The following is a 27124-nucleotide window of genomic DNA, read 5'->3' on the forward strand; positions in this document are numbered from 1 at the left end:
GTGATGTCAAAGTCATATGACACCTGCCAGCTAGACATGTACACCTCACAATCATTCCATACACTTAATATAGTAGACCTACTGCATACAGTACATGTTTAAGAAAAACAGACCAAAACACAAAAACCTAACTACAACCACTGAACCATGAAAATGAGGTCAAGGTCAGATGATACCTGCCAGTTGGATATGTACACCTTACAGTCCTTACATACACCGAATATACTAGACCTATTGCTTATAATATCTGATAAATGGACTTGACTACCAAAACTTAACCTTTTTCACTGATCCATGGATGAGGTCGAGGTCAAGTGAAAACTGTCTGACGGGCATATGGACTTTGCAAGGTATACACATACCAAATATAGCTATTCTATTACTCATAATAAGAGACAAATTTACATTACAAAAAATCTTACCTTTTTTTCAAGTATAGTCACTAAACCATGAAAATGAGGTCAAGGACAATGGACACTCACCCTTCACGCCAGTTTATATTACAACAATATTATATTTCATTTTCGTTTTTGTTTATAGTTTGTATTACATGCATTTCTATTTTGTTTTTCGTCATTGTCTTATGTATTTTATGTTTGTATTTGAGTAAGGGGAGATGTGTTCAATCCCATTTGCTACTTTTGGAAATAAAATGTGTTTAAACAAAAACAAAACAAAAATAAGGTAAACGGGAATTAGTCACACCCAAAAATATACGTGAAAAGTAACAAACTTGTATATTTGATACATGTACGTGTATATGTAAGATAAACAGTCAAAGCAATCACTAATCAATGTTAAGTTTTAAAAACAATACAACAGAGACTAATAATTTGACTTCAATTTGCTATTTTCTGTTCTTATAATTCATCTACTGACCGACTGCTGATACTCCATGCACCACTTATTTATAGAGAGAAATTAGGTTTGTATTAAATTTCAAAGATGTCATTGAGTTTCGAAGTTCAAATGGAACCTACAAAAACATGCACGTTTTAAAATGGACATACATCAGAATCATCGGACGAACAGCAAAACGGAGAAAATGCAAAAGTATTGGACAAAAAACAAAATAATCGGACAAAAAAACAAAACGGACCGAAAGCAACGGATAAAAAGCAAAAGTTTCGGACGAAAAACAAAATTATCGGATAAAAAGCAACGGACAAAAAGCAAAAAATGTCTGACAAAAAGCAAAACCGGACTAAAAGCAAATCGCGGACCGAAAGCACCGTATCACATGTGTAATGATCATATTCTCTTGTTTAATGTGTAGTGGTCGTATTCTCTTGTTTTATTTGTTATGGCCGTTTTCTCTTGCTGTATGTGTAATGGTCGTTTTCTCCTGTTATATGTTTAATGGCCGTATTATCTTTGTATGTGTAATGGTCGTTTTCTATTGTTTTTTCTGTAATGGCCGTTTTCACCTTTTGCATATGTAATTGCCGTATTCTCCTGTTTTATGTATAATGGCCGTATTCTCCTGTTTTATGTATAATGGCCGTATTCTCCTGTTTTATGTATAATGGCCTATCGTCTTATCTTATGTATAATAGCGGTTTCCTCCTGCTTTACGCGGAATGGCTGTATTCTCTTTTTTATGTGTAATGGCCTCATTTTCTTGTTTTATGTGTGATGGCCGTTTTCCCTTGTTGCAAGTGTTATGGCCGTATTCTCTTGTTTTATATGTAATGGTCTTTTCCTCTTGTGTTATGTGTAATTGCCGTTTCTTCTTGTTTGTATGCGAACTGTCGTTTTCTCCTGTTATATGTATAATGGTCGTATTCTCTTTTTTATTTGTAATATCTGTATTTTCTTGGTTTATTTGTATTGACCGTTTTCATCTGTTGCATGTGTAAGGGCCGTATTCTGTTGTTTTATGTGTAATGGCCGTATTCTCTTGATTTATGTGTAATGACCGTATTTTCTTGTTTTATGTGTAATGGTCGTTCCTATTTGTTTTCTGTGTAATGGCCGTTTTCCCCTTCCTTTATGCCTATTGACCGTGTTCTACTGTTGTCTAATGGTCGTTCTCTGCCGTTGCATTTGTAATGACCGTTTTCTATTGTTATATGTGAAATGGTTGTATTCTCTTTTTTATGTGTAATGGCCGTTTTCCCTTCATTTATGTGTAATGGCCATTTTCCCTACCTTTATGTGTAATGACCGTTTTCTACTGTTGTCTAATGGTCGTTCTCTCTCGTTGCATGTGTAATGGCCGTTTTCTCTTGTTATATGTGTAATGGCTGTTTTCTCTTGTTATATGTGTAATGGCCGTTTTCTCCTGTTATATGTTTAATGGCCGTATTATCTTTGTATGTGTAATGGTCGTTTTCTATTGTTTTTTCTGTAATGGCCGTTTTCACCTTTTGCATATGTAATTGCCGTATTCTCCTGTTTTATGTATAATGGCCGTATTCTCCTGTTTTATGTATAATGGCCGTATTCTCCTGTTTTATGTATAATGGCCTATCGTCTTATCTTATGTATAATAGCGGTTTCCTCCTGCTTTACGCGGAATGGCTGTATTCTCTTTTTTATGTGTAATGGCCTCATTTTCTTGTTTTATGTGTGATGGCCGTTTTCCCTTGTTGCAAGTGTTATGGCCGTATTCTCTTGTTTTATATGTAATGGTCTTTTCCTCTTGTGTTATGTGTAATTGCCGTTTCTTCTTGTTTGTATGCGAACTGTCGTTTTCTCCTGTTATATGTATAATGGTCGTATTCTCTTTTTTATTTGTAATATCTGTATTTTCTTGGTTTATTTGTATTGACCGTTTTCATCTGTTGCATGTGTAAGGGCCGTATTCTGTTGTTTTATGTGTAATGGCCGTATTCTCTTGATTTATGTGTAATGACCGTATTTTCTTGTTTTATGTGTAATGGTCGTTCCTATTTGTTTTCTGTGTAATGGCCGTTTTCCCCTTCCTTTATGCCTATTGACCGTGTTCTACTGTTGTCTAATGGTCGTTCTCTGCCGTTGCATTTGTAATGACCGTTTTCTATTGTTATATGTGAAATGGTTGTATTCTCTTTTTTATGTGTAATGGCCGTTTTCCCTTCATTTATGTGTAATGGCCATTTTCCCTACCTTTATGTGTAATGACCGTTTTCTACTGTTGTCTAATGGTCGTTCTCTCTCGTTGCATGTGTAATGGCCGTTTTCTCTTGTTATATGTGTAATGGCTGTTTTCTCTTGTTATATGTGTAATGGCCGTTTTCTCTTGTTATATGTGTAATGGCCGTGTTTTCTTTTTATGTGTTATGGCCGTTGTCACCTGTTTTATATGTAAATGATCGTTTTCTCTTGTTTATGTGTATTGACCATTTTCTTCTGTTGCATGCGTAATGGCCGTATTCACTTGTTTTATGTGTAATGGCCGTCTTCTCCTGTTTTATACCTAATGGCTGTTGATTCCTGTTGCATGTGTAATGTTTTCTCCTGTTATATGTGTAGGACTCTAAAGTACGATGGTACTCTAAAGTGCTATGGTCACGCTAAAGTGCGATGGTCTACGCTAATGTACGATGGTGTATCACGCTAAAGTGCGATGGTTTTTTGTTTGCTAAAGTACGTATACGATGGCACGTTTTCTCCTGTTGCATACCTAAAGGCCGTTGATTCCCGTTGCATGTGTAATGTTTTCTCCTGTTATATGTGTAGGACTCTAAAATGCGATGGTACTCTAAAGTGTGATGGTCACGCTTAAGTGTGATTGTCTACGCTTAAGTTCGATGGTGTATCACGCTAAAGTGCGATGGTTTTTTGTTTGCTAAAGTACGATGGTACATCACGCTAAAGTGCAATGGACCAATAGGGTAAGGTTTGACGGCTTAAAACGTTAAAGTACATGAATGTTAGAAAATAGTCTTTTTGCTAAATATATACGCTAAGGTATAACATATTATGTATTAGGCTTTATAGTTTACCGGTAGGCTCAAGTGATTGTTTTTAAATTAAGAAGACCGATCACTTAATAATTGCTAAAAAGATAATTTAGGTGTCACAAAATACTTTATTTCCTGTATAATGATTTTTTAACCATTTGGGCGTTTTAAATGTTGGGATAAGCTTTAATTTAAATGCCGATGTTCGTCGAGCTTTCTCCTGTCTCGTAGCGAGTACAAATACATGTTTTATTTTCCTACAATGTACAAAATAATGTTTTAGCCGATAATTTATAATTTACACTTGAAAACAACTGACTATATTCTCTTTTTTATGTGTAATGGCCCTTTCCTCCTGTTTAATGAGTAAAGGCCGTTTCTCCTGTTGCTTGTGTAATGTCCATATTCTTTTTTTTGATGTGTAATGGCCCTTTCCTCCTGTTTAATGAGTAAAGGCCGTTTCTCCTGTTGCTTGTGTAATGTCCATATTCTTTTTTTTTTTATGTGTAATGGCCCTTTCCTCCTGTTTTATGTGTAATTGCCGTTTTCTCCAGTTGTATGTCTAATGGTCTTTATCTCCTGTTGCATGTGTAATGACCGCTTTTTCCTGTTATATTTTTATGTGTAATTGCCGTTTTCTTTTGTTTTATGAGTAATGGCCGTTTTCTCCTGTTACATATGTGATGGCCGTATTCTCTATTTTAGCCGTTTTCTCATGTTTTATGTGTAACGACAATTTTTACCTTTTGCATGTGTAATTGCCGATAGTCATGTTTTATGTAGAATGGCCGTTTTCTCCTGTTGTATGTCTTATTATCGTTGTCTCCCATTGCATGTGATATGACTGTTTTCTCCTGTTATATGTGTAATGGTAGTATTCTCTTTTTTTATGCGTAAAGGCCGTTTCCTCTTGTTTTTCTGTGTAATGGCTGTTATCACCTGTTTTATGTGTAATTATAAAAAAAACGAAGATGTGGTATGATTGCCAATGAGACAACTCACCACAAGAGACCAAATGACACAGAAATTAACAACTATAGGTCACCTTACGGCCTTCTACAATAAGCAAAAGCCAATACCGCACAGTCAGCTTTAAAAGGCCCGAAATGACAAGGTAAAACAAACGAGAGAACTAACGGCCTAATCTATGTACAAACAATTAACGAAAACAAATATTTAACACATAAACAAACGAAAACCACTAAATTACAGGCTCCTGACTTGGGACAGGTACATACATACAGAATGTGACGGGGTTAAACATGTTAGTGGGATCCAAACCCTCCCCCTAACCTGGGACAGTGGTGTAACAGTACAACATACGAACAAACTATAAAAATCAGTTGAAAGAGGCTTAACTCATCAGATGGATAAAAATACATATACTACAAATACAAGTGAACGTGGCCGGGTACTTGTACATCCAAACAACAAAAAGACACTAAGTACAGATCTGAGAGTACTCGCAGTTACTGACAGCTAGTTTAAAGCCACTTACAACTAATAAAAAAAAATCATGCATCTAAGACTAAATGGCCGTTTTCTCTTGTTTTATACCTACTGGCCGTTGATTCCTGTTGCATGTGTAATGGCCGTATTCTCTTTTTATGTGTAATGGCCCTTTCCTCTTGTTTTATGTGGAATGACTGTATTTTCTCGGTTTATGTGTAATACCCATTTTCACCTGTTGCATGTATTATGGCCGTATTCTCTTGTTTTATGTAGAATGGTTGTTTCTTCTTGTGTTATGTGTAATTGCAGTTTCTTCTTGTTTTCATGTGTAATGGTCGTATTCTCTTTTTGAGTGAAAGGGCGTATTTTCATGGTTGATGTCTAATGGCCGTTTTCACGGCCGACACTCGGCTAACCGAGAGATTGGTCGGTTAATCTATATTGAGTATGCGGCTATATCGGCGGTTGGTCTGTTAATCGGGTTGGCTAAAGTCTGTTAATCAGGTGTTATCGAGAAAATCATTGAAAGTTCAGCATGTTTCATTGTATAACTTTCTAAATATATTTTCATCATAAAAAGTATTCATGTCTAACAAAACAATTCAATGTACTGAATTCAGTGGTGTAATTATTATTTTTCTAGCTTCGATGTACGATCTATAAAATGAAAAGGCGGGTTACTCATCAATAAATTTATACACATTTTACACACATAAAATGTACACAAAATGACACATTGGTTAAATTTACTTGCATTCAATATTTTGAACATCAAAAAAAGAAGGGCATTATTTTTGTTAACCATATTGATATCATTGTGTGAAAAATCTACACCAAAATCTGTATTTTGGTGACATAAATCAATATTTATTTAAAACTTGGTCTGTTAATGGGTCGGATGTATAAAACCCGGTCTGTTAATTGGTCTGTTAAGAGTTATGAATGGCAATAAAAGTATAATTTTATTGCTATATTGGGTGTTATCGGATCAAATGAGTAGGCTCAAGGCGAGCGGCTAAAATATACGAAAACAACACATGAGCAATGAAACAGAACATTTACGGAAACAACACATGAAATTGAAAATTGATAAAAATGGTTTCAAAAAGTGTAATATTAAAGTAATATTAATTTCATCCAAGAATGATCGCATATATCATATTGATTCTGTGTAATTGTCATGAATGACACAAATTTGTCATCTACATTGGTAACCAGTATATAAATCAGAGATAAACGTCGTAATGTTACTAAACATCAGTAAGTAAAATATCTTGGGATGACAAAATATGAAAAATAAAAAAAGTATAATCAGTAAGACAAAATAAAATGTAGAAAAAAATGACATAATAATTTAAAGAATACAGAAGAACATTTATATACCCCCAATCCGGACCCTCATGGTATACACGAGAATCTAGATGGAAACGCAGAATATAGAATATCATATAATGACAGTAGAGAGTGATACATTGCTAAAAACGAAAGAAAAATAATACTTGTTTAAGAATACATACATGAAACACCGATGACTGTTGAAACAGTAACGGATTGCGATGTATTTATATTGGTGACAAATTCTAGAAGTTTACATGCGGACAACTATGGTGGCAGGTTAATTCCATTTTGCGTTTCAGCGCTTTAGCGTTTTCGCCTTTCATATTCTATATGGCGAAAACGCGAAATTGCGAAGTCGAAAACGCGAAACCGAATTCTCGTTTTCGACTTCGCGTTTTCGCGTTTTTGACTTCGTGATTTTGCGTTTTCGCCCCATAGAATATGAAAGGCGAAATCGCGAAAACGTGAAATGTAATTTACCGGCCACCATAGACAACTGTAGTTCTCCTCTGCACTTCTAAACGGAATAAAATGAATTGAAACTTAAAATAATCAAATGTAGCTGCATTCGTTCCTTTCCGTTTACTTCTTTAGAGTGATTTGTAAACAACATATGATTAAGTAATAGAAGAGAAGAACCAATTGGATGATGTTGACGAATTAGGATTTAACGTCCAGTGACAAATATCATATAAAAAAGAAGATGTGGTATGATTGCCAATGAGACAACTATCCACAAAAGACCAAAATGACACAGACATTAACAACTATAGGTCACCTTACGGCCTTCAACAATGAGCAAAGCCCATACCGCATAGTGAGCTATAAAAGGCCCCGATAAGACAATGTAAAACAATTAAAACGAGAAAACTAACGGCCTTATTTATGTAAAAAAATAACGAAAAACAAATATGTAACACATAAACAAACGACAACCACTGAATTACAGGCTCCTGACTTGGGACGGGCACATACATAAATAATGTGGCGGGGTTAAACATATTAGCGGGATCCCAACCCTCCCCTAACCTGGGACAGTGGTATAACAGTACAACATAAGAACGAACTATAAAAATCAGTTGAAAAAGGCTTAACTAATCAGATGGACAAAAATATAAGTGGACGTGGCCCGGTACTTATACATCCCGACACAAAAAGACACAATGAACAAATCTGAGAGTACTCGCAGTTATCTGACAGCTAGTTCAAAGCCACTAACATCTAATAAAAATATCATGCAACTAAGACTAAACTTTCAATCCGTACACATGTTCATATGTGTGTGACAGTGCAAAAAGCAGCTTCGTTTAATACTTAGGACTTTAATATTTAATTCTCAATTTTGATATTTTAGACATTAATTATCTGTGTTTTATTATTCATTTTATTTTATAATTTCGTTTCTATTTACATTTCATAACCAGGACTTAAAATCAACATGCTCATTGAGTGACGTGTTTCAATCTGTTACCTAATTAGTGACATTTTACCTTATTCATAATGTATGTTCTTAATTGTCATAATCAGATTATCATTTAATATCTATTCTTCAAGTTCTAAAAATAGTTTAATCTTTGTCAGTGAACAATATCACTCAAATTAATTGTTATTTGTTATGTCTATTCTTGTCATTTCAATTGTGTATAAATACTTGCTTATAATTTCAATAAGCAAGATTTGGACTCAGGACTTTACACTGAACACAGTCCATCTGTAATAAAAGTATTCGTATTCCATGCTGAATTATTGGTTTATTCATCGCTAGTTCCAGAGTCTCAAAAGTTAGGTTTCACCAGTATTCAGAGTTCTCATTGCTATTCAGAGCAATCATTCGTTGTGTGATCAGGTGCATCACACAGTTTCAGTAACAAGAGGCCATTCAGTCAGGCTCTTGTTACACACCCGACAAGTCACCCAGTTTCCCCGGTGACATGTGAACGAGAACACGTTATATGTACCCTGTGTTGTATTAGAAAGACACTTTCAGTCGGAATTAAGAACGTGCTGCTTCGAACAGACACAAAAATTAAGGCTGATTGAAAACGTCAATTAAAAATTCATGCATATTCCAGAGGCCAATCCATATCACGCTATATTGAAGTGATACACCCTTCAATAAAATGCAAAGAAAGTCAAAATAAAAATGCTCTTTCTAGGATACTGTGGCACCGAATTGTCATTTGTGTTCCCTCAGAAACATCTCATTCTTAAATTTTTCAAGGGGAAAATATAAAGGTAGCAAAATTATTGTCGATGCTACATAACTCTTAACTGACACAATTTCAATTGACCAACCCATTAACAGACTTTATTCCCATAATTTTCACTAAAACGTGGTATTATTCACGTTATTTTACAATTATGAAATATTTACTAATGTCAATTTATTTTTTAGAACCACAGTACTATTTTTTGTCCTTTAAATAATATCTAAATTTGTTTGTTTCGCCTTTCATTAAAAAAATTGCTATGCGTATAAGCATAAATACTACATACTTGCGCGACGCCTTTTGGTTTTACTGAAAACTGCGCAGACTAAGAAATTTTTTTACAAGTGCAAAATGTTCTATGATAGATATTATTTTGTCAGACACTTTTCTTTTTTTGATTTGGTTCTTATAACATGCCAAAAATCTGTATATTTAATAGAGTTTAACATTAAATTAAGCGTTTTACTCTTAACAGACGTATAACCAACCCGATTAACAGACCAATCGCCCATATAGCCACATACTCAATATAGATTAACCGACCAATCTCTCGGTTAGCCGATTGTCGGCCGTGGTTTTCATCCGTTGCATGTGTAAGGGCTGTATTCTGTTGTTTTATGTTTAATGGCCGTATTTTTTTGTTCTATGTGTAATTATAGATTATTACATGGCATTTTTCATATTGCCCTGGTATCAGCCATAGACTCCCATATCAAGCCAGAGGGCTTTAGCCCGAGGGCTTGATATGGGTCGTGGGCTGATACCAGGGACCATATGAAAAATGACATGTAATAATCTATTTATCACATATTTTTAAGCAAGAGAAAACAAATAGCTTACACCAAATTATGTTTGATATTTCATCAAAAATCAAAAAGATATTTAACGAAAATAAAATAAAAAATGTATCACTGTGAGTTTAAAAAAGTTCGTATCACAGTAGGTAAACAACGTTTTGTGAAAAGTTTCAGAAATGATTAACAATAAATATATTAATTCTAAGAATTGCAAATATTAAACGACTTTAAAATGTTACATTACAAATGTTAAAAATGCTTAAGAAGAATCCTATATCGCTACTCTTCCAGTGTGTCGTCATATATTTTATAAATTCTTTATGACGTCAAAATTTTACGGGAACTTTTGTGATTTTCACTGTTGATTTCGACTTTTTTCTTCTACAGCAGATTCGTAACTTTCTAAATTTCTTTTCATTGTGTTCAACTTGTTTACAAATAGTCTTTGATTGACAGTTTACCGGAAGTTAAACTCGGGGGCTTGATATGGATTTCGAGGGCTGATATCGATATCGGCCCCGAGGGCTGATAACCAACTTTGACTTCCGGCTATTATTGGCCATGCAAAAACGTACATATCAGTACAAAATATGTGATAATGACCGTTATCACCTGTTTTATGTCTAATGGCTGATTCTCTTGTTTGATGTGTAATTGCTATTTTCTTTTGTTGCATGTGTAATGGCCGTGTTCACTAGTTTTATGTGTGGTGGCCGTTTTGTCCTGTTGTATGTCTAATGGCCGTTCTCTCCTATTGCATTTATAATGACTGTTCCCCCTGTTTTATGTGTTATGGCTGTATTCTCTTTTTTACGGTTGATGGCCGTTTCCTTTCGTTTATGGTAATGGCCGTTTTCATCTGTTACATGTGCAATGATCAAATTATCTTGTTTTATGTGTAATGGTTGTATTCTTTTGTTTTGTGTGTTATGGCCGTTTTCTCTTGTTTTATGAGTAGTGGCCGTTTTCTCCTCTTGCAAGTGTAATAGCCATATTCTCTTTTTTATTAGTAATGGCCATAAATTTTACTCTTTTTTATGTGTAATGGCTGTTTTCTCCTTTTGCATGTGTAATGATCATTTTCTCCTGTTATATGTATAATGGCCATATTTATTTTGGTGTAATGGCTGTTTTCTCTTGTTTAATGAGTACATACATCATTTTCTCCTGTTATATGTATAATGTCAATATTCTCTTTTTCATATGTATTGGCCGTTTCCTCCTGTTTTATGAGTAATGACCGTTTTCTCCTGTTGCATGTGTTATGGCCCTTTTCTCTTGTTTTATATGTAACGGTTGTTTCTTCTTGTTTTATGTGTAATTGCAGTTTCTTCTTGTTTTCATGTGTACTGGTCGTTTTCTCCTGTTACATGTGTAATGGTCGTATTCTCTTTTTGATGTGAAAGGCCGTATTTTCATGGTTGATGTATAATGGCCGTTTTCATCCGTTGCATGTGTAAGGGCTATATTCTGTTGTTTTATGTGTAATGGCCGTATTTTTTTGTTCTATGTGTAATGGCCATTATCACCTGTTTCATGTCTAAAGGCTGATTCTCTTGTTTGATGTGTAATTGCCATTTTCACTTGTTTTATGTGTAATGGCCGTTTTGTCCTGTTGCAGGTGTAATTGCCGTTTTCTCTTTTTTCTATGAACTGTCCGTTTTCTCCTGTTGTATGTCTAATGGCCGTTCTCGCCTATTGCATGTGTAATGACTGTTTCCCCCTTTTTTCATGTGTAATGGCCGTTTTCTCTTTTATACGGTTGATGGCCGTTTCCTTTTGTTTATGTGTAATGGCCGTTTTCATCTGTTGCATGTGCAATGATTAAATTCTCTTGTTTTATGTGTAATGGTTGTATTCGTTTGTTTTGTGTGTTATGGCCGTTTTCTCTTGTTTTATGAGTAGTGACCGTTTTCTCCTCTTGCTAGTGTAATGGCCATATTCTCTCTTTTATTAGTAATGTCAATTTACTCTTTTTTATGTGTAATGGCTGTTTTTTCCTGTTACATGTGTAAATAAATGATCATTTTCTCCTGTTATATGTATAAGGGCCATATTTTTTTTTGGTGTAATGGCTGTTTTCTCTTGTTTTATGAGTACATACATCATTTTCTTCTGTTATATGTATAATGTCCATATTCCCTTTTTCCTATGTAATGGCCGTTTCCTCCTATTTATGAGTAGTGACCGTTTTCTCCTGTTGCATGTATAATGGCCGTTTTCTCCTCTTGTATGTCTAATGGCCGTTCTCGCCTTTTGCATGTGTAATGACTGTTTCCCCCTGTTTTATGTGTAATGGCCGTTTTCTCTTTTTTACGGTTGATGGCCGTTTCCTTTTGTTTATGTGTAATGACCGTTTTCATCTGTTGCATGTGCAACGATTAAATTCTCTTGTTTTATGTGTAATGATTGTATTCTTTTGTTTTGTGTTTTATGGCCGTTTTCTCTTGTTTTATGAGTAGTGACTTTTTTTCCTCTTGCAAGTGTAATGGCAATATTCTCTTTTTTATTAGTAATGGCCATTTACTTTTTTTTATGTGTAATGGCTGTTTTCTACTGTTGCATTTGTAATGATCATTTTCTCCTGTTATATGTATAATGGTCATATTATTTTTGGTGTAATGGCTGTTTTCTCTTGTTTTATGAGTACATACATCATTTTCTCCTGTAATATATATAATATCCATATTCTCTTTTTCATATGTAATGGCCGTTTCCCCCTGTTTTATGTGTAATGACCGTATTCTCTTTTTTAAGGTTGATGGTCGTTTCCTTTTGTTTATGTGTAATGGCCGTTTTCATCTGTTACATGTGCAATGATCAAATTATCTTGTTTTATGTGTAATGGTTGTATTCTTTTGTTTTGTGTGTTATGGCCGTTTTATCTTGTTTTATGAGTAGTGCGGTACCGTTTTCTCCTCTTGCAAGTGTAATAGTCATATTCTCTTTTTTATTAGTAATGGCCATTTACTCTTTGTTATGTGTAATGGCTGTTTTCTCCTTTTGCATGTGTAATGATAATTTTCTCCTGTTATATGTATAATGGCCATATTTGGGTGTAATGGCTGTTTTCTCTTCTTTTATGAGTACATACATCATTTTCTCCTGTTATATGTATAATGTCCATATTCTCTTTTCTATATGTATTGGCCGTTTCCTCCTGTTTTATGAGTAGTGACCGTTTTCTCCTGTTGCATGTGTTATGGCCGTTTTCTCTTGTTTTTATATGTAATGGTTGTTTCTTCTTGTGTTATGTGTACTTGCCGTGTCTTTTTGTTTTCATGTGTACTGGTCGTTTTCTCCTGTTATATGTGTAATGGTCGTTTTCTCTTTTGGATGTGAAAGGCCGTATTTTCATGGTAGATGTCTAATGGCCGTTTACATCCGTTGCATGTGTGAGGACTGTATTATGTTGTTGTATGTGTAATGGCCGTATTTTTTTGTTCTATGTGTAATGGCCGTATTTTTTTGTTCTATGTGTAATGGCCGTTGTCACCTGTTTTATGTCTAATGGCTGATTCTCTTGTTTGATGTGAAATTGCCATTTTCTCTTGTGGCATGTGTAATGGCCGTGTGCACTTGTTTTATGTGTAATGGCCGTTTTCTCCTGTTGCAGGTGTAATAACCGTTTTCTCTTTTTTCTATGAACTGGCCGTTTTCTCCTGTTGTATGTCTAATGGCCGTTCTCTCCTATTGCATGATAATTACCGTTTCCCCCTGTTTTATGTGTAATGGCCGTATCTTCTTTTTAACGGTTGATGGCCGTTTTCATCTGTTGCATGTGCAATGAATAAATTCTCTTGTTTTATGTGTAATGGTTGTATTCTTTTGTTTTATGTGTTATGGCCGTATTTTTTTGTTCTTTGTGTAATTGCCATTATCACCTGTTTTATGTCTAATGGCTGATTTTCTTGTTTTATGTGTAATGGCCGTTTTGTCCTGTTGCAGGTGTAATTGCCGTTTTCTCTTTTTTCTATGAACTGGCCGTTTTCTCCTGTTGTATGTCTAATGGCCGTTCTCGCCTATTGCATGTGTAATGACTGTTTCCTCCTGTTTTATGTGTAATGGCCGTATTCTCTTTTTTACGGTTGATGGCCGTTTCCTTTTGTTTATGTGTAATGGACGTTTTTTTCTGTTGCATGTGCAATGATTAAATTCTCTTGTTTTGTGTGTAATGGTTGTATTCTTTTGTTTTGTGTGTTATGGTTGTTTTATCTTGTTTTATGAGTAGTGACCGTTTTCTCCTCTTGCAAGTGTAATGGCCATATTCTCTTTTTTATTAGAAATAGCCATTTACTCTTTTTTATGTGTAATGGCTGTTTTTTCCTGTTGCATGTGTAATGATCATTTTCTCCTGTTATATGTATAATGGCCATATTTTTTTTGGTGTAATGGCTGTTTTCTCTTGTTTTATGAGTACATACATCATTTTCTCCTGTTATATGTATAATGTCCATATTTTCTTTTTTCATATGTATTGGCCGTTTCCTCCTGTTTTATGAGAAATGACCGTTTTCTTCTGTTGGATGTGTTATGGCCGTTTTCTCTTGTTTTTATCTGTAATGGTTGTTTCTTTTTGTGTTATGTGTACTTGCCGTGTCTTCTTGTTTTCATGTGTACTAATCGTTTTCTCCTGTTATATGTGTAATGGTCGTTTTCTCTTTTTGATGTGAAAGGCCGTATTTTCATGGTTGATGTCTACTGGCCGTTTACATCCGTTGCATGTGTGAGGGCTGTATTATGTTGTTGTATGTGTAATGGCCGTATTTTTTTTGTTCTATGTGTAATGGCCGTTGTCACCTGTTTTATGTTTAATGGCTGATTCTCTTGTTTGATGTGAAATTGCCATTTTCTCTTGTTGCATGTGTAATGGCCGTGTGCACTTGTTTTATGTGTAATGGCCGTTTTCTCCTGTTGCAGGTGTAATTACCGTTTTCTCTTTTTTCTAACAACTGGCCGTTTTCTCCTGTTGTATGTCTAATGGCCGTTCTCTCCTATTGCATGATAATTACCGTTTCCCCCTGTTTTATGTATAATGGCCGTATCTTCTTTTTAACGGTTGATGGCCGTTTTCATCTGTTGCATGTGCAATGATTAAATTCTCTTGTTTTATGTGTAATGGTTGTATTCTTTTGTTTTGTGTGTTATGGTTGTTTTATCTTGTTTTATGAGTAGTGGCCGTTTTCTCCTCCTGCAAGTGTAATGGCAATATTCTCTTTTTTATTAGTAATGGCCATTTACTCTTTTTTATGTGTAATGGCTGTTTTTTCCTATCACATGTGTAATGATCATTTTCTCCTGTTATATGTATAATGGCCATATTTGGGTGTAATGGCTGTTTTCTCTTGTTTTATGAGTACATACATCATTTTCTTCTGTTATATGTATAATGTCCATATTCTCTTTTTCCTATGTAATGGCTGTCTCCTCCTGTTTTATGAGTAGTGACCGTTTTCTCCTGTTGCATGTCTAATGGCCGTTTTCTCCTTTTGTATGTCTAATGGCCGTTTTCTCCTTATGTATGTCTAATGGCCGTTTTCTCCTTTTGTATGTATAATGGCCGTTTTCTCCTTTTGTATGTCTAATGGCCGTTTTCTCCTTTTGTATGTCTAATGGCCGTTTTCTCCTTTTGTATGTCTAATGGCCGTTTTCTCCTTTTGTATGTCTAATGGCCGTTTTCTCCTTTTGCATGTCTAATGGCCGTTTTCTCCTTTTGTATGTCTAATGGCCGTTTTCTCCTTTTGTATGTCTAATGGCCGTTTTCTCCTTTTGTATGTCTAATGGCCGTTTTCTCCTTTTGTATGTCTAATGGCCGTTTTCTCCTTATGTATGTCTAATGGCCGTTTTCTCCTTTTGTATGTCTAATGGCCGTTTTCTCCTTTTGTATGTCTAATGGCCGTTTTCTCCTTTTGTATGTCTAATGGCCGTTTTCTCCTTTTGTATGTCTAATGGCCGTTTTCTCCTTATGTATGTCTAATGGCTGTTTTCTCCTTATGTATGTCTCATGGCCGTTTTCTCCTTTTGTATGTCTAATGGCCGTTTTCTCCTTTTGCATGTCTAATGGCCGTTTTCTCCTTTTGTATGTCTAATGGCCGTTTTCTCCTTTTGTATGTCTAATGGCCGTTTTCTCCTTTTGCATGTCTAATGGCCGTTTTCTCCTTTTGTATGTCTAATGGCCGTTTTCTCCTTTTGTATGTCTAATGGCCGTTTTCTCCTTTTGTATGTCTAATGGCCGTTTTCTCCTTTTGTATGTCTAATGGCTGTTTTCTCCTTTTGCATGTATAATGGCCGTTTTCTCCTTTTGTATGTCTAATGGCCGTTTTCTCCTTTTGTATGTCTAATGGCTGTTTTTTCCTATTTGATTTGTAATGACCGTTTCCCCTATTTTACGTGTAATACTCGTTTTCTCTTGTTTATGTGTAATGGCCCTGTTCACTTGTTGCCTGTGTAATGGCTGTGTTCTCTTGTGTTATATGTAATGGCAGTTGTCTCATGTTTTATGTGTAATGGCTGTTTTTCCTGTCATACATGTAATGGCCGTTTCGTTTTGTTTTATGTGTAATGGCCGATTTCACCTATTGCATGTGTCATGGTCGTATTCCCTTGTTTGATGAGTAATGGTCGTACTCTCCTGTTTTATGTGTAATGGTTGTTTCCTCTGGTTTTATGTGTAATTGCCGTTTTCTCTATTTGTAAGTTTAATGGCTATTCTCTCCTGTTGATGTGTTATGTTTTCTCCTGATGTTTGTCAAATTATCGTTCTCTCTCTTTGCATGTGTAATGGCCGTTTTCTTCTGTTATATGTGTAATGGTTGTTTCCTCTCGTTTTATGTGTAATTGCCGTTTTCTCTTTTTGTATGTGTAATGGCCGTTTTCTCTTGTTTTATAGTGTAATTGCCGTTTCCTCTTTTTTAGTGGAATGACTGTATTTTCTTGGTTTACGTGTAATGGCCATTTTCACCTGTTGATCGTGTTATTGCCGTATAGTCTTGTTTTATGTATAATTGCCGTTTCCTCTTGTTTTATGTGTAATTGCCGTTTCCTCTTGTTTGATGTGGAATGACTGTATTTTCTTGGTTTACGTGTATTGGCTATTTTCACCTGTTGATCGTGTTATTGCCGTATAGTCTTGTTTTATGTATAATTGCCGTATAGTCTTGTTTTATGTTTAATTGCCGTTTCCTCTTGTTTTATGTGTAATTGCCGTTTCCTCTTGTTTTATGTGGAATGACTCTATTTTCTTGGTTTCCGTGTAATGGCCATTTTCACCTGTTGCATTTGTTATGGCCGTATTCTCTTGTTATATATGTAATGGTTGTTTGTTCTTGTGTTATGTGTAATTGCCGTGTCTTCTTGTTTTTATGCGTACTGACCGTTATCTCCTGTTATATGTGTAATGTCCGTATTTTCTTGTTTTATGTGTGATGGTCGTTTTAATCTGTTGCATTGTAAGGGCCGTCTTCTCTTGTTCTATGTGTAATGGCCGTTGTCACCTGTTTTAAATGTTTAAGTCTAATGCCCGTTTTCTCTTGTTTTATGTGCAATGGCCATTTTCTCCTGATGCATGTGTAATGGCCGTGTTATCATGCTTTATGAGTAATGGCCGTTTTCTCTTGTTGCATGTGTAATGGCCGTTTTCTCCTGTTGTATGTCTATTGGCCGTTATGTCCTTTTGCCTGTGCAATGACCGTTTCCCCGTGTTTTATGTGTTATGGCCGTATTCTCTCTTTTACGTGTGATGGTCGTTTCCTCTTGTTTTATGTGAAATGACCGTTTTCACCTGTTGCATGTGTAATGATCATATTTTCTTGTTTTATGTGTGATCGCCGTATTCTTTTTTTGATGTGTTATGGCCGTTTTCCCTTGTTTTATGTATAATTTCTGTATTTTTTTTTCATGGGGGGGGGGGGGGGGGGGTGGTGGATGGCCGTTTTCTCATGTTTTATGTGTAATGACCGTTTTCACCTCTTGCATGTGTAACGGTCATATTCTCTTTTTTTTGTGTAATGGCCGTTTTCTCCTGCTGTATGTCTAATGGACGTTCTCTCCTATCTCATGTGTAATGACCGTATTCTCTTTTTTACGTGTAATAGTCCGAGCGTTTCCTCGTTTATTTAATTTGTAAGTGCCATTTTCACCTGTTGCCTGCAGTGTAATGACCGTTTTCTCCTGTTATATGTATAATGGCCTTTTTCTCTTTTTTATGTATAATGACCGTTTTCTCCTTTTGTATGTCTAATGGCCGTTCTCTTTTATTGCATGTGTAATGACCATTTCCCCCTGTTTTATGTATAATGACCGTATTCTCTTTTTTACGTGTAATAGTCGTTTCCTCTTTTTTTATGTTTAATGGCGATGTTCACCTGTTGCCTGTGTAATTGCCGTGTTCTTCTGTGTTATATGTAATGACTGTTTCCTCTTGTTTTATGTGTAATGATCTCTTTTTTTTGTTTTATGTGTTATGGCCGTTTTCTCCTGTTGTATGTCTAATGGTCGTTCTCTCCTGTTGAATTAAATGTGTTATGGCCGTTTTCTCCTGTCTGATGTATGTCTAATGGTAGTTCTCTCCTGTTGAATTAAATGTGTTATGGCCGTTTTCTCCTGTTGTATGTCTAATGGTTGTTCTCTCCTGTTGAATTAAATGTGTTATGGCCGTTTTCTCCTGTCTGTTGTATGTCTAATGGTAGTTCTCTCCTGTTGAATTAAATGTGTTATGGCCGTTGTCTCCTGTTGTATGTCTATTGGTAGTTCTCTCCTGTTGAATTAAATGTGTTATGGCCGTTTTCTCCTGTCTGTTGTATGTCTAATGGTAGTTCTCTCCTGTTGAATTAAATGTGTTATGGCCGTTGTCTCCTGTTGTATGTTAAATGGTAGTTCTCTCCTGTTGAATTAAATGTGTTATGGCCGTTTTCTCCTGTCTGATGTATGTCTAATGGTTGTTCTCTCCTGTTGAATTAAATGTGTTATGGCCGTTTTCTCCTGTTGTATGTCTAATGGTCGTTCTCTCCTGTTGAATTAAATGTGTTATGGCCGTTTTCTCCTGTCTGATGTATGTCTAATGGTAGTTCTCTCCTGTTGAATTAAATGTGTTATGGCCGTTGTCTCCTGTTGTATGTCTAATGGTTGTTCTCTCCTGTCTGTTGTATGTCTAATGGTCGTTCTCTCCTGTTGAATTAAATGTGTTATGGCCGTTTTCTCCTGTCTGATGTATGTCTAATGGTAGTTCTCTCCTGTTGAATTAAATGTGTTATGGCCGTTGTCTCCTGTTGTATGTCTAATGGTTGTTCTCTCCTGTTGAATGAAATGTGTTATGGCCGTTGTCTCCTGTTGTATGTCTAATGGTCGTTCTCTCCTGTTGCAGTACTTATAGTCATGGAGATATGATTTGATTTGATTGGTGTTTAACGCTACTTTCAGCACTATTGATCCTAGTACTTATTATCATGGAGATATAAACTCAGAAGTAAAAAAGACATGGTAAACCATCTGCTTTTTTATGTACAAGATATTAAGATAAGATAAGATATCTTTATTCCAATTAAATAGCTAATGAAGATTAAAGTAGTTTAATACGATGATTTTTCATAATTGACAGACATGTTGTTGACAATCATATACAAATATGAATATAATCAACTAAATGTAAAGATCTTAAGTCACAGCCAATCCAGAGCCATAAGCATGTATACAAACATCAAGTAATTAAACAGATAATATCATGAATATATAATATTAACAGGCAAATATTCCTAATGGGTTACATATAAACATATCTGTACAAAATTGAGAGTTTTCTGATTTCAAGACATTCATTAATATATATATACATCATGTACATTCAAATAATTTTTAATACCTCTAGCATGTCTAGGTTTTCTTGAATAAAAAGACAATTTGAAATTGGCATTTGAGTTTAACGTTTTGACACTTTTACAAATGATATTATAGAACTATTTGTTCAAGAGATTATAACATGTATAACGAGGACATTCACATATATACAATGTTCGTCATCTTCAAATTTATCCAACACAACCTTTGTGATTTATCTATATAATTGTTTTTTGCATATCCATCCGGCTCTGTTTTTAGAGGGTGTGCAACTATCTTGCACACTGCTGGTCTTTCTTTAAATACTTTCAATTCCAAAAAATTTGCTGTATTTTTTTAATCATGTTAATTGAAAAACAAGCCAAGAGTTAGTAACCTTATCTGATTTAACTGTATTTTCACTAAAATCTTACCAATTGTACAGAAAAACAAGATATGTATATATGCTTAAAAAGAGATTGTTAATATAGGCAGTAACCCAACAATACAATAAATAAAAAAAAAAATAGCTAAAGGTTAATGGAAGTATTGACTAGTGCCGATACTTCAAACTATAAACTAATTTCAGCTATACGAGGTTTTGAATAAATGAATTATAATGTATGAATTTGTCCAAATACAAACAATAAAAAATATCCTCCACTAGCATTGATCAGTTTGACATCAATGTTGATTTGCTCCTTTTTCTTTCAACAATGATTCTATTTCTATATGTCCTTGCTCCTGTGCTACATTTAGAGGATTTTTACCTTTAATATTACACTTATTGACATCAGCTGAATGTAGTAACAGTTCTTTAACAACATCAACATGTCCTTCCTGACTTGCCCAATAAAGAGAGGAACATCCATCATCATCACAAAGATCAATATCAACATCATCACACTGAAGAAGTACACGTACAACCTCTATCCTGTTGTTGTAACAAGCAATCTGTAATGGTGGGGTGCCATCATTACTACACTTATTGACATCAGCTGAATGTTGTAATAGTTCTTTAACAACATTAACATGTCCATTCTCACTTGCTATATACAGAGGTGATGCATCATTATTGTTACACTTATTGACATCAGCTGAATGTTGTAACAGTTCTTTAACAACATTAACATGTCCATTGTAACTTGCTGTATACAGAGGTGATACATCATTATTGTTACACTTATTGACATCAGCTGAATGTTGTAACAGTTCTTTAACAACATCAACATGTCCATTCTGACTTGCTTTAGACAGAGGTGATACATCATTATTGTCACACTTATTGACATCAGCTGAATGTTGTAACAGTTCTTTAACAACATCAATATGTCCATTCTGACTTGCTATATACAGAGGTGATGAATCATTCTTGTTACACTTATTGACATCAGCTGAATGTTGTAACAGTTCTTTAACAACTTCAACATGTCCATTCTGACTTGCTATATACAGAGGTGATGAATCATTCTTGTTACACTTATTGACATCAGCTGAATGTTGTAACAGTTCTTTAACAACTTCAACATGTCCTACCTGACTTGCTATAGACAGAGGTGATACATCATTTTTTTCACACTTATTGACATCAGCTGAATGTTGTAACAGTTTTATAACAACATTAACATGTCCTTTCTGACTTGCTTTATACAGAGGTGATACACAATTTTTGTTACACTTATTGACATCAGCTGAATGTTGTAACAGTTCTTTAACAACTTCAACATGTCCATTGTAACTTGCTATAGACAGAGGTGATACATCATTTTTTTCACACTTATTGACATCAGCTGAATGTTGTAACAGTTTTATAACAACATTAACATGTCCATTCTGACTTGCTATATACAGAGGTGATACACCATTATTGTTACACTTATTGACATCAGCTGAATACTGTAACAGTTCTTTAACAACAGCAACATGTCCTTGCTGACTTGCTATATACAGAGGTGATGAACCATTCTTGTTACACTTATTGACATCAACTGAATACTGTAACAGTTCTTTAACAACATTAACATGTCCATTCTGACTTGCTATATACAGAGGTGATACACCATTATGTTTACACTTATTGACATCAGCTGAATATTGTAACAGTTCTTTAACAACATCAATATGTCCTTCCTGACTTGCCCATAATAAAGGAAACCAACCATCCTCTCTACAATAATTAACATCACTATTCCTACTGATCAACCATTTGACAAGTTCAATAGTACCCATATAACAAGTTCCTGCAAGTGCTATATCTTTCATGTGGATATCTTTAGTACAAACAAGTTCTTCCTGTTTTGATAGATCAAGTTGGTTTAAACGTGTTATAAAGTTTTCTGTAAATGTAGTAGAATTCATGTTTCTGTTCTGACATACACTGTATACATAACCTTTCTCCCAGTCTGTCAGTAACCTATCTATATATCTATTTATATATTTATCAGGTATTCTTATTACAAACTCTGTTTCTGTGCCCATGTTATCTGTTATCTTCCAAAGAAATCTCTCCTTAATGAAATCAGTATTAGCATGCTCAATGAAAATCTGTATCATCTTCTCCCCAAAGTACTTGGCAAGGAAATCAAACAACTTATCATGGATTATTTTGTATGTACTATCATCCTTGACCACATAAGTACCTTCAAGTGTTTCAAGGGATTTCTTTAAACGTTTGATGGATGTTCCTTTATTAAGTTCACATTCTTCCAGTAAATCTTCTATGACTGCTCCTATCTTTTCATCTTTTGTGGACAAGTTTTCTTCTGTCAATGTGTTGTTAAACATCACACAAAGGACTAAGCTACAATACTGCATCTTACCAGCATCACTTTCTCCATACATGTGTACAAGTTGATCTTTAAAAATTTCAAAAGGATTGCTAAAAAAAGAGGTAACGCTTACATTCTTCTGGAGGTTCTGTTTATGATATAAGCTACATAACAGTGGGAAAAAGTCATATTTTTCTGACAATTCCTTTACTTCATCAGTATTTTCCTTAAAGTACACTTCAGCTAAAGCATATTTTTCAGCAGCACTAAGTTTGAATTCTTTTGAACTTAAATCAATGTTACACATTTTAAAAATAGAGAGATTGCTAAATAGTTCATCTTTGTAAACCTCCAATCTACATGTAGAGATAATTTTACAACATTTGTCTTCGAGAAGAGATATTATGTAATCAAGTCTTTGTTTCCAGTCAGTGTAAATTTGTTGATTAAGAGTATATCTGCCACAGACGTCATCAAAGACAAACAATGTTTTCCTCCCATGTTTAAACCATCTTCCAATATCTTTAGGTTTGTTACATGGAATTACAGTATAGCCATGTGTCTTCATTATGAGGGCAATGTGTATAGAAAGAAAACTTTTTCCAGTGCCAGAATTTCCCACCAGGGTAACCGAACTTTGTGTCAAAACTTTTTGCATTACATGTTTCTCTGCTTCAGTACTAACAAACTGTTGATCATCCTTTTTCCATTGTTCCAAGCGTTTTTCGAACTGCTCTGTAAAAAATGAAATTCAATAAATTATCTATCAATTTTAAGTTTAAATTTCAAGATGTAATAACACAAAAATAAAGTATGTGACATCCAGTTTCATCATGTTCATGTATCTCGGGTGTTTTGAAGCACCATATTTTTTTTTATTGAGTGTTCTAATAAAATATTTTTAAAACTTAAGATGATGGTTTTTTTCTTTTATGCAAGGAAATGTGGTTTGGAATTTTCACTGATGAACTAATTTAAGGTTAAATGGTAAAATTGCATTTAATTTACTTAAATAAAAGGCACATACTGTTAAATGCCAGTTAAACAAAGACTAATAGGAGAATATCAATGGTGGTATTACCCCGTAAGAAAAATACTCTGTCCTGTCTAGTATGTTATTATTTATTATCATTGTTGTGACATTTTTCATGTTTAGTAGTAATTTCTATCAGAAATTATATGTGTTCACGCTACATGTACTATGTTTATAGTTTTCTTCATAAAATTAATAAGTTCCTTGTTTATCATTCCAAAGCACTAATTTTCTGCATGTTTTCAAGTTGGTGTCACAGATTTCTGAAATGACAATAAATGAACTGTAACATGCAAATAATTTAGATTCTACCTTTTAGTCAAAATACAAGCAGTATAAAAGGAATCCATAAATACAAACTAGAAAACCTACACCGCCTGCACATTTTTATAGATGGACATACAAAGTTAAAAGTATAAAGCGCATGTATCCTCGATACGAGCCCTTATCAATCTAAACATATGTATTTTCCAGTTATATGTACTTAAGATGCCTTGTTATAGGATTAAGTGACGTTCCAATGTTCTACATCAATAAACTTACCAAGTATATGTTTAGGAATAACTTCATCGTGATCCATCAGAATATCTAAAAATATAAAAACAACAAACTATGAACATGGTTCTCTCAGATTTGAACTTATTGTCTTTTGTGTTTTGTATTTATCTGGTGAGTTAATAGAAATACAAAGATAAGTCCTGTTAACTGATATTTATTTTTTGTTCTTTTGCTGTACTGTTACATCACTGTCCCAAGTTAAGGGAGGGTTTGACACCGGTACACATGTTTAACCTTGCCACATTATGTATGTTCATGCCCCAACTCAGGAGCCCGTATTTCACTGATTGTAATTGATTGCTGTGTATCATATTTCATACATAAATCAGGCTGGTAGTTGTCTTGTTAGAATTGTTTCATATTTGTAATTCCAGTGCCGCTAATAGCTTACTTTGAGGTATGGATTTTGCTCATTGTTGAAGGCTGTATGGCGACCTATATTTTTATGTCATTTAGTTTCTGGCGGATAGTTTTCTCGTCTATTTGTAATTTTGATAATGCAAATGTTGAAATTAACATAGCAATATGTTTTCATTGAAGTTATGCAAACATTCAAAGTTAATGAACCATGACTGAAGGTACATGGCTTAACAATCTCCATAGAAATGAAAAGTGCAAATACTGATACAACTACATACCAAATACCATCGACCTATCATAAGTCATTCCCTTAAAACAAACTTAAACACAAACATTAACTTGTAAACTATGTAAAAGTTTCCAAGTCCATGAACCATGATGAAATGGTGGGGCTTTTTAATCTCCATGGAAATATTAGACTTGAAAATGCCAATAAATTTGCATACCAAATATCATTGACTTAACAGTATTAAGCGGTTCATCAACTAATACCTGTAAACTAAGCAAAAGTTTCAAAGTCAACAGACCATGTATGAGGGGCGGGGCACATATTCTCATCTGAAATGAGATGTGTGAATGCTTATTCAACTGTATACCAATTAACATTGGCCTACCACTACTGGTTTTCTTTGAAATAACCTAATGACAAACTAATACATGTAAACTATTCAGTGGTTGTCGTTTGTGTTACATATTTGTTTTTCATTCATTTTTTGTACTTAAATTAGGCTGTTAGTTTTCTCGTTTGAATTGTCATTTTGGGGCCTTCTTTAGCTGACTAAATGGTATGGGCTTTGTTCATTGTTGAAGGCCATACAGTGACCTATAGTTGTTAATCTCTGTGTCATTTGGTCTCTTATGAAGAGTTGTCTCATGGGCAATCACACCACATCTTCTTTTTATAAGTAAAAGTTTCAAAGTCAATAGACCATGACTGAGGGGTTGGGCCAAATGATCTCCATGGCAATGAGATATGTCAATGCTTATACAACTGCATACCAAATATCATTGACCTTCCACTTGCGGTTCCCCTTAAACTGACCTAATCACAAACTAATACATGTAAACTAAGCAAAAACTGATTTGACGGACGGTTGGACAGACAGACAGACAGACAGACGGATGGAGTGCAAATCTAAAGCTCCCTTCGACTTCGTCAGTAGGGGACTAAATATTGCTGTAGATAATCACACTAAGAGTAAAACTGCTATAAGACAATATAAACATCAATTTGAAAAAAAATATACATCTTTCAGTCTTGCCAGAAGTTCAGTGAACTTTACTATATTATATATGGTTACCTTTTTTCTCATGTCTGTCTTTGAGTTTCTTCATTCCTGAAACAAGACAAATTGCCAAGATGTTTCATAGTCTAAATATTTCTATAACTGAAACCCAACAATTTGTACAACATAATTTTGTCATAAACATGGATAAAGGTAAAGAAGAAACAATATTTGTCATTTTTTTATCAATAATTTTACAAAATTGAATATTTAACAAATTAAACACAACTGACAAAAGTGTTTAGAGAATTAATACATTACTATTAGCAGATAAGGTAGACTATTGGCCAATAGATTTTTATTTTTCTTCTGTATGACTTCATTGTCAATGAACTTTAAAAATTTAGTATAAAAACTGGAAGTTTGGAACCATATTTTTTGTTAAAATACATTGAAATTTACGAAATCACAGTTATTTTAAAAGTGTTATATTGGGGCAACTTAATTCTTTCATTGAGGAAACAACAAACAATAGATTTTTTTTTAATTCAATGAGGTGATTGCTTTTCAAAATACCTTCAAAATATCAAATAAAATAAGGGGGTCACAGGCCTTATTTTCTTGTAAAAAAAACCAAGTGAATCTGTGAGCTACTGCTCACCAATGATACCCCCGCCCCGCTAAAAGTATAAGGTAAACAGGAAGTTGTTGAGTGATGAATCTGAAAACACATAACACGGTATAGCTGACTCATATCAAACTTGAAACCAAATTTCAGAAATCCTTGTAATGTAGTTCCTTAGAAAGATGCGACGAAATATGTTCATGGGACGGACGGACAGACTGACGGATGGATGGAGGGACAGACAGACAGACGGACAGACAGAGGTAAAACAGTATACCCCCACTTTTTTTTTTAAAGTGGGGGTATAAAACATAACTTGTCCTTTCAAATTCAATATAATTATTTGTCCTTGATTTTAAACGGACTTTCCAGAATGTTTAAATACAAGAGTGCACAGAATGCAATGACTCTCCTTCTTGACTAACCATTAACTTAATGTTTATAGTGCTAAATATAAAGCTCAACTATAACTATCACATACACTTAATAAGATCCAAGGAAATGAGCTCAAGGTCAGATAAACCAAACTGGAAATACATGTACACCTTGTAATCATTCCATACACCAAATATATATGCTTTAAATATAGTTGACCTATCACACATATTATCTAAGAAACAAACTTAACAAGAAAAACATTGATCAATGAACCATGAAAATGAAGTCAAGGTCAGATTTACCCTGCTAGACAGACATGTACACCTTACAATCATTACATGCTTTAAAAATAGTTGACCTATTGCATCATGTGCATAATCTAAGAAAAAAACTTAACCAGGAAAACTTAAGATTGACCAATGAACCAGGAAAATCAGGTTATGGTCAGATGCTAATTTCCAGACAGACATATACACCTTACAATCATTCCATACACCATATATAGTTGACCTATTGCGTAAAGTACAAGAAAAACAGAAGAAAAAAAAACTTAACATTGAGCAATGAAACGTAAAAATGAGGTTGAGGTCAAATAAAACATGCCAAACTGACATGTACATGGTAAAATATGTTCATACACCAAATATACATGATATAGTTGACCTATTGTATACAGTGTTGG

The 27124-nt window shown here is 34.4% G+C and overlaps 2 protein-coding genes across 3 annotated transcripts in view; both read right to left on the reverse strand.

Annotated features, from left to right (window-relative positions):
• The window catches only part of LOC143076400 (uncharacterized), a 263485-nt gene that overhangs the window by 134415 nt on the left and 101946 nt on the right, over positions 1-27124 (reverse strand). For both annotated transcript variants that reach the window (XM_076252146.1, XM_076252147.1), the window contains exons 8-9: positions 25515-25550; positions 23839-23883 (exon numbers count right to left, since the gene is read on the reverse strand). In XM_076252146.1, the coding sequence (XP_076108261.1) occupies positions 23839-23883; positions 25515-25550 (81 nt within the window). The remainder of the gene's footprint in view (positions 1-23838; positions 23884-25514; positions 25551-27124) is intronic.
• On the reverse strand, positions 19199-22335 carry LOC143076927 (uncharacterized). Its single transcript, XM_076252825.1, has 2 exons — positions 21654-22335; positions 19199-21482 (listed from the first exon to the last, which is right to left on the reverse strand). Exons 1-2 carry the CDS (start codon positions 22333-22335, stop codon positions 20179-20181), a joined length of 1986 nt encoding a protein of 661 aa, XP_076108940.1. The 3' UTR covers positions 19199-20178.

The sequence above is a fragment of the Mytilus galloprovincialis genome, chromosome 5 (genome assembly GCF_965363235.1).
Source record: "Mytilus galloprovincialis chromosome 5, xbMytGall1.hap1.1, whole genome shotgun sequence".
NCBI lineage: Eukaryota > Metazoa > Mollusca > Bivalvia > Mytilida > Mytilidae > Mytilus > Mytilus galloprovincialis.

Coding starts and splice junctions, on each gene's coding strand:
- LOC143076927 (XM_076252825.1), bottom strand. CDS start 22,335: ATGTATGGAGAAAGTGATGCTGGTAAGATGCAGTATTGTAGCTTAGTC. Junction 21,483..21,653: donor TAATTATTGTAGAGAGGATG/GTTGGTTTCCTT, acceptor TACAGTATTCAG/TTGATGTCAATAAGTGTAAC.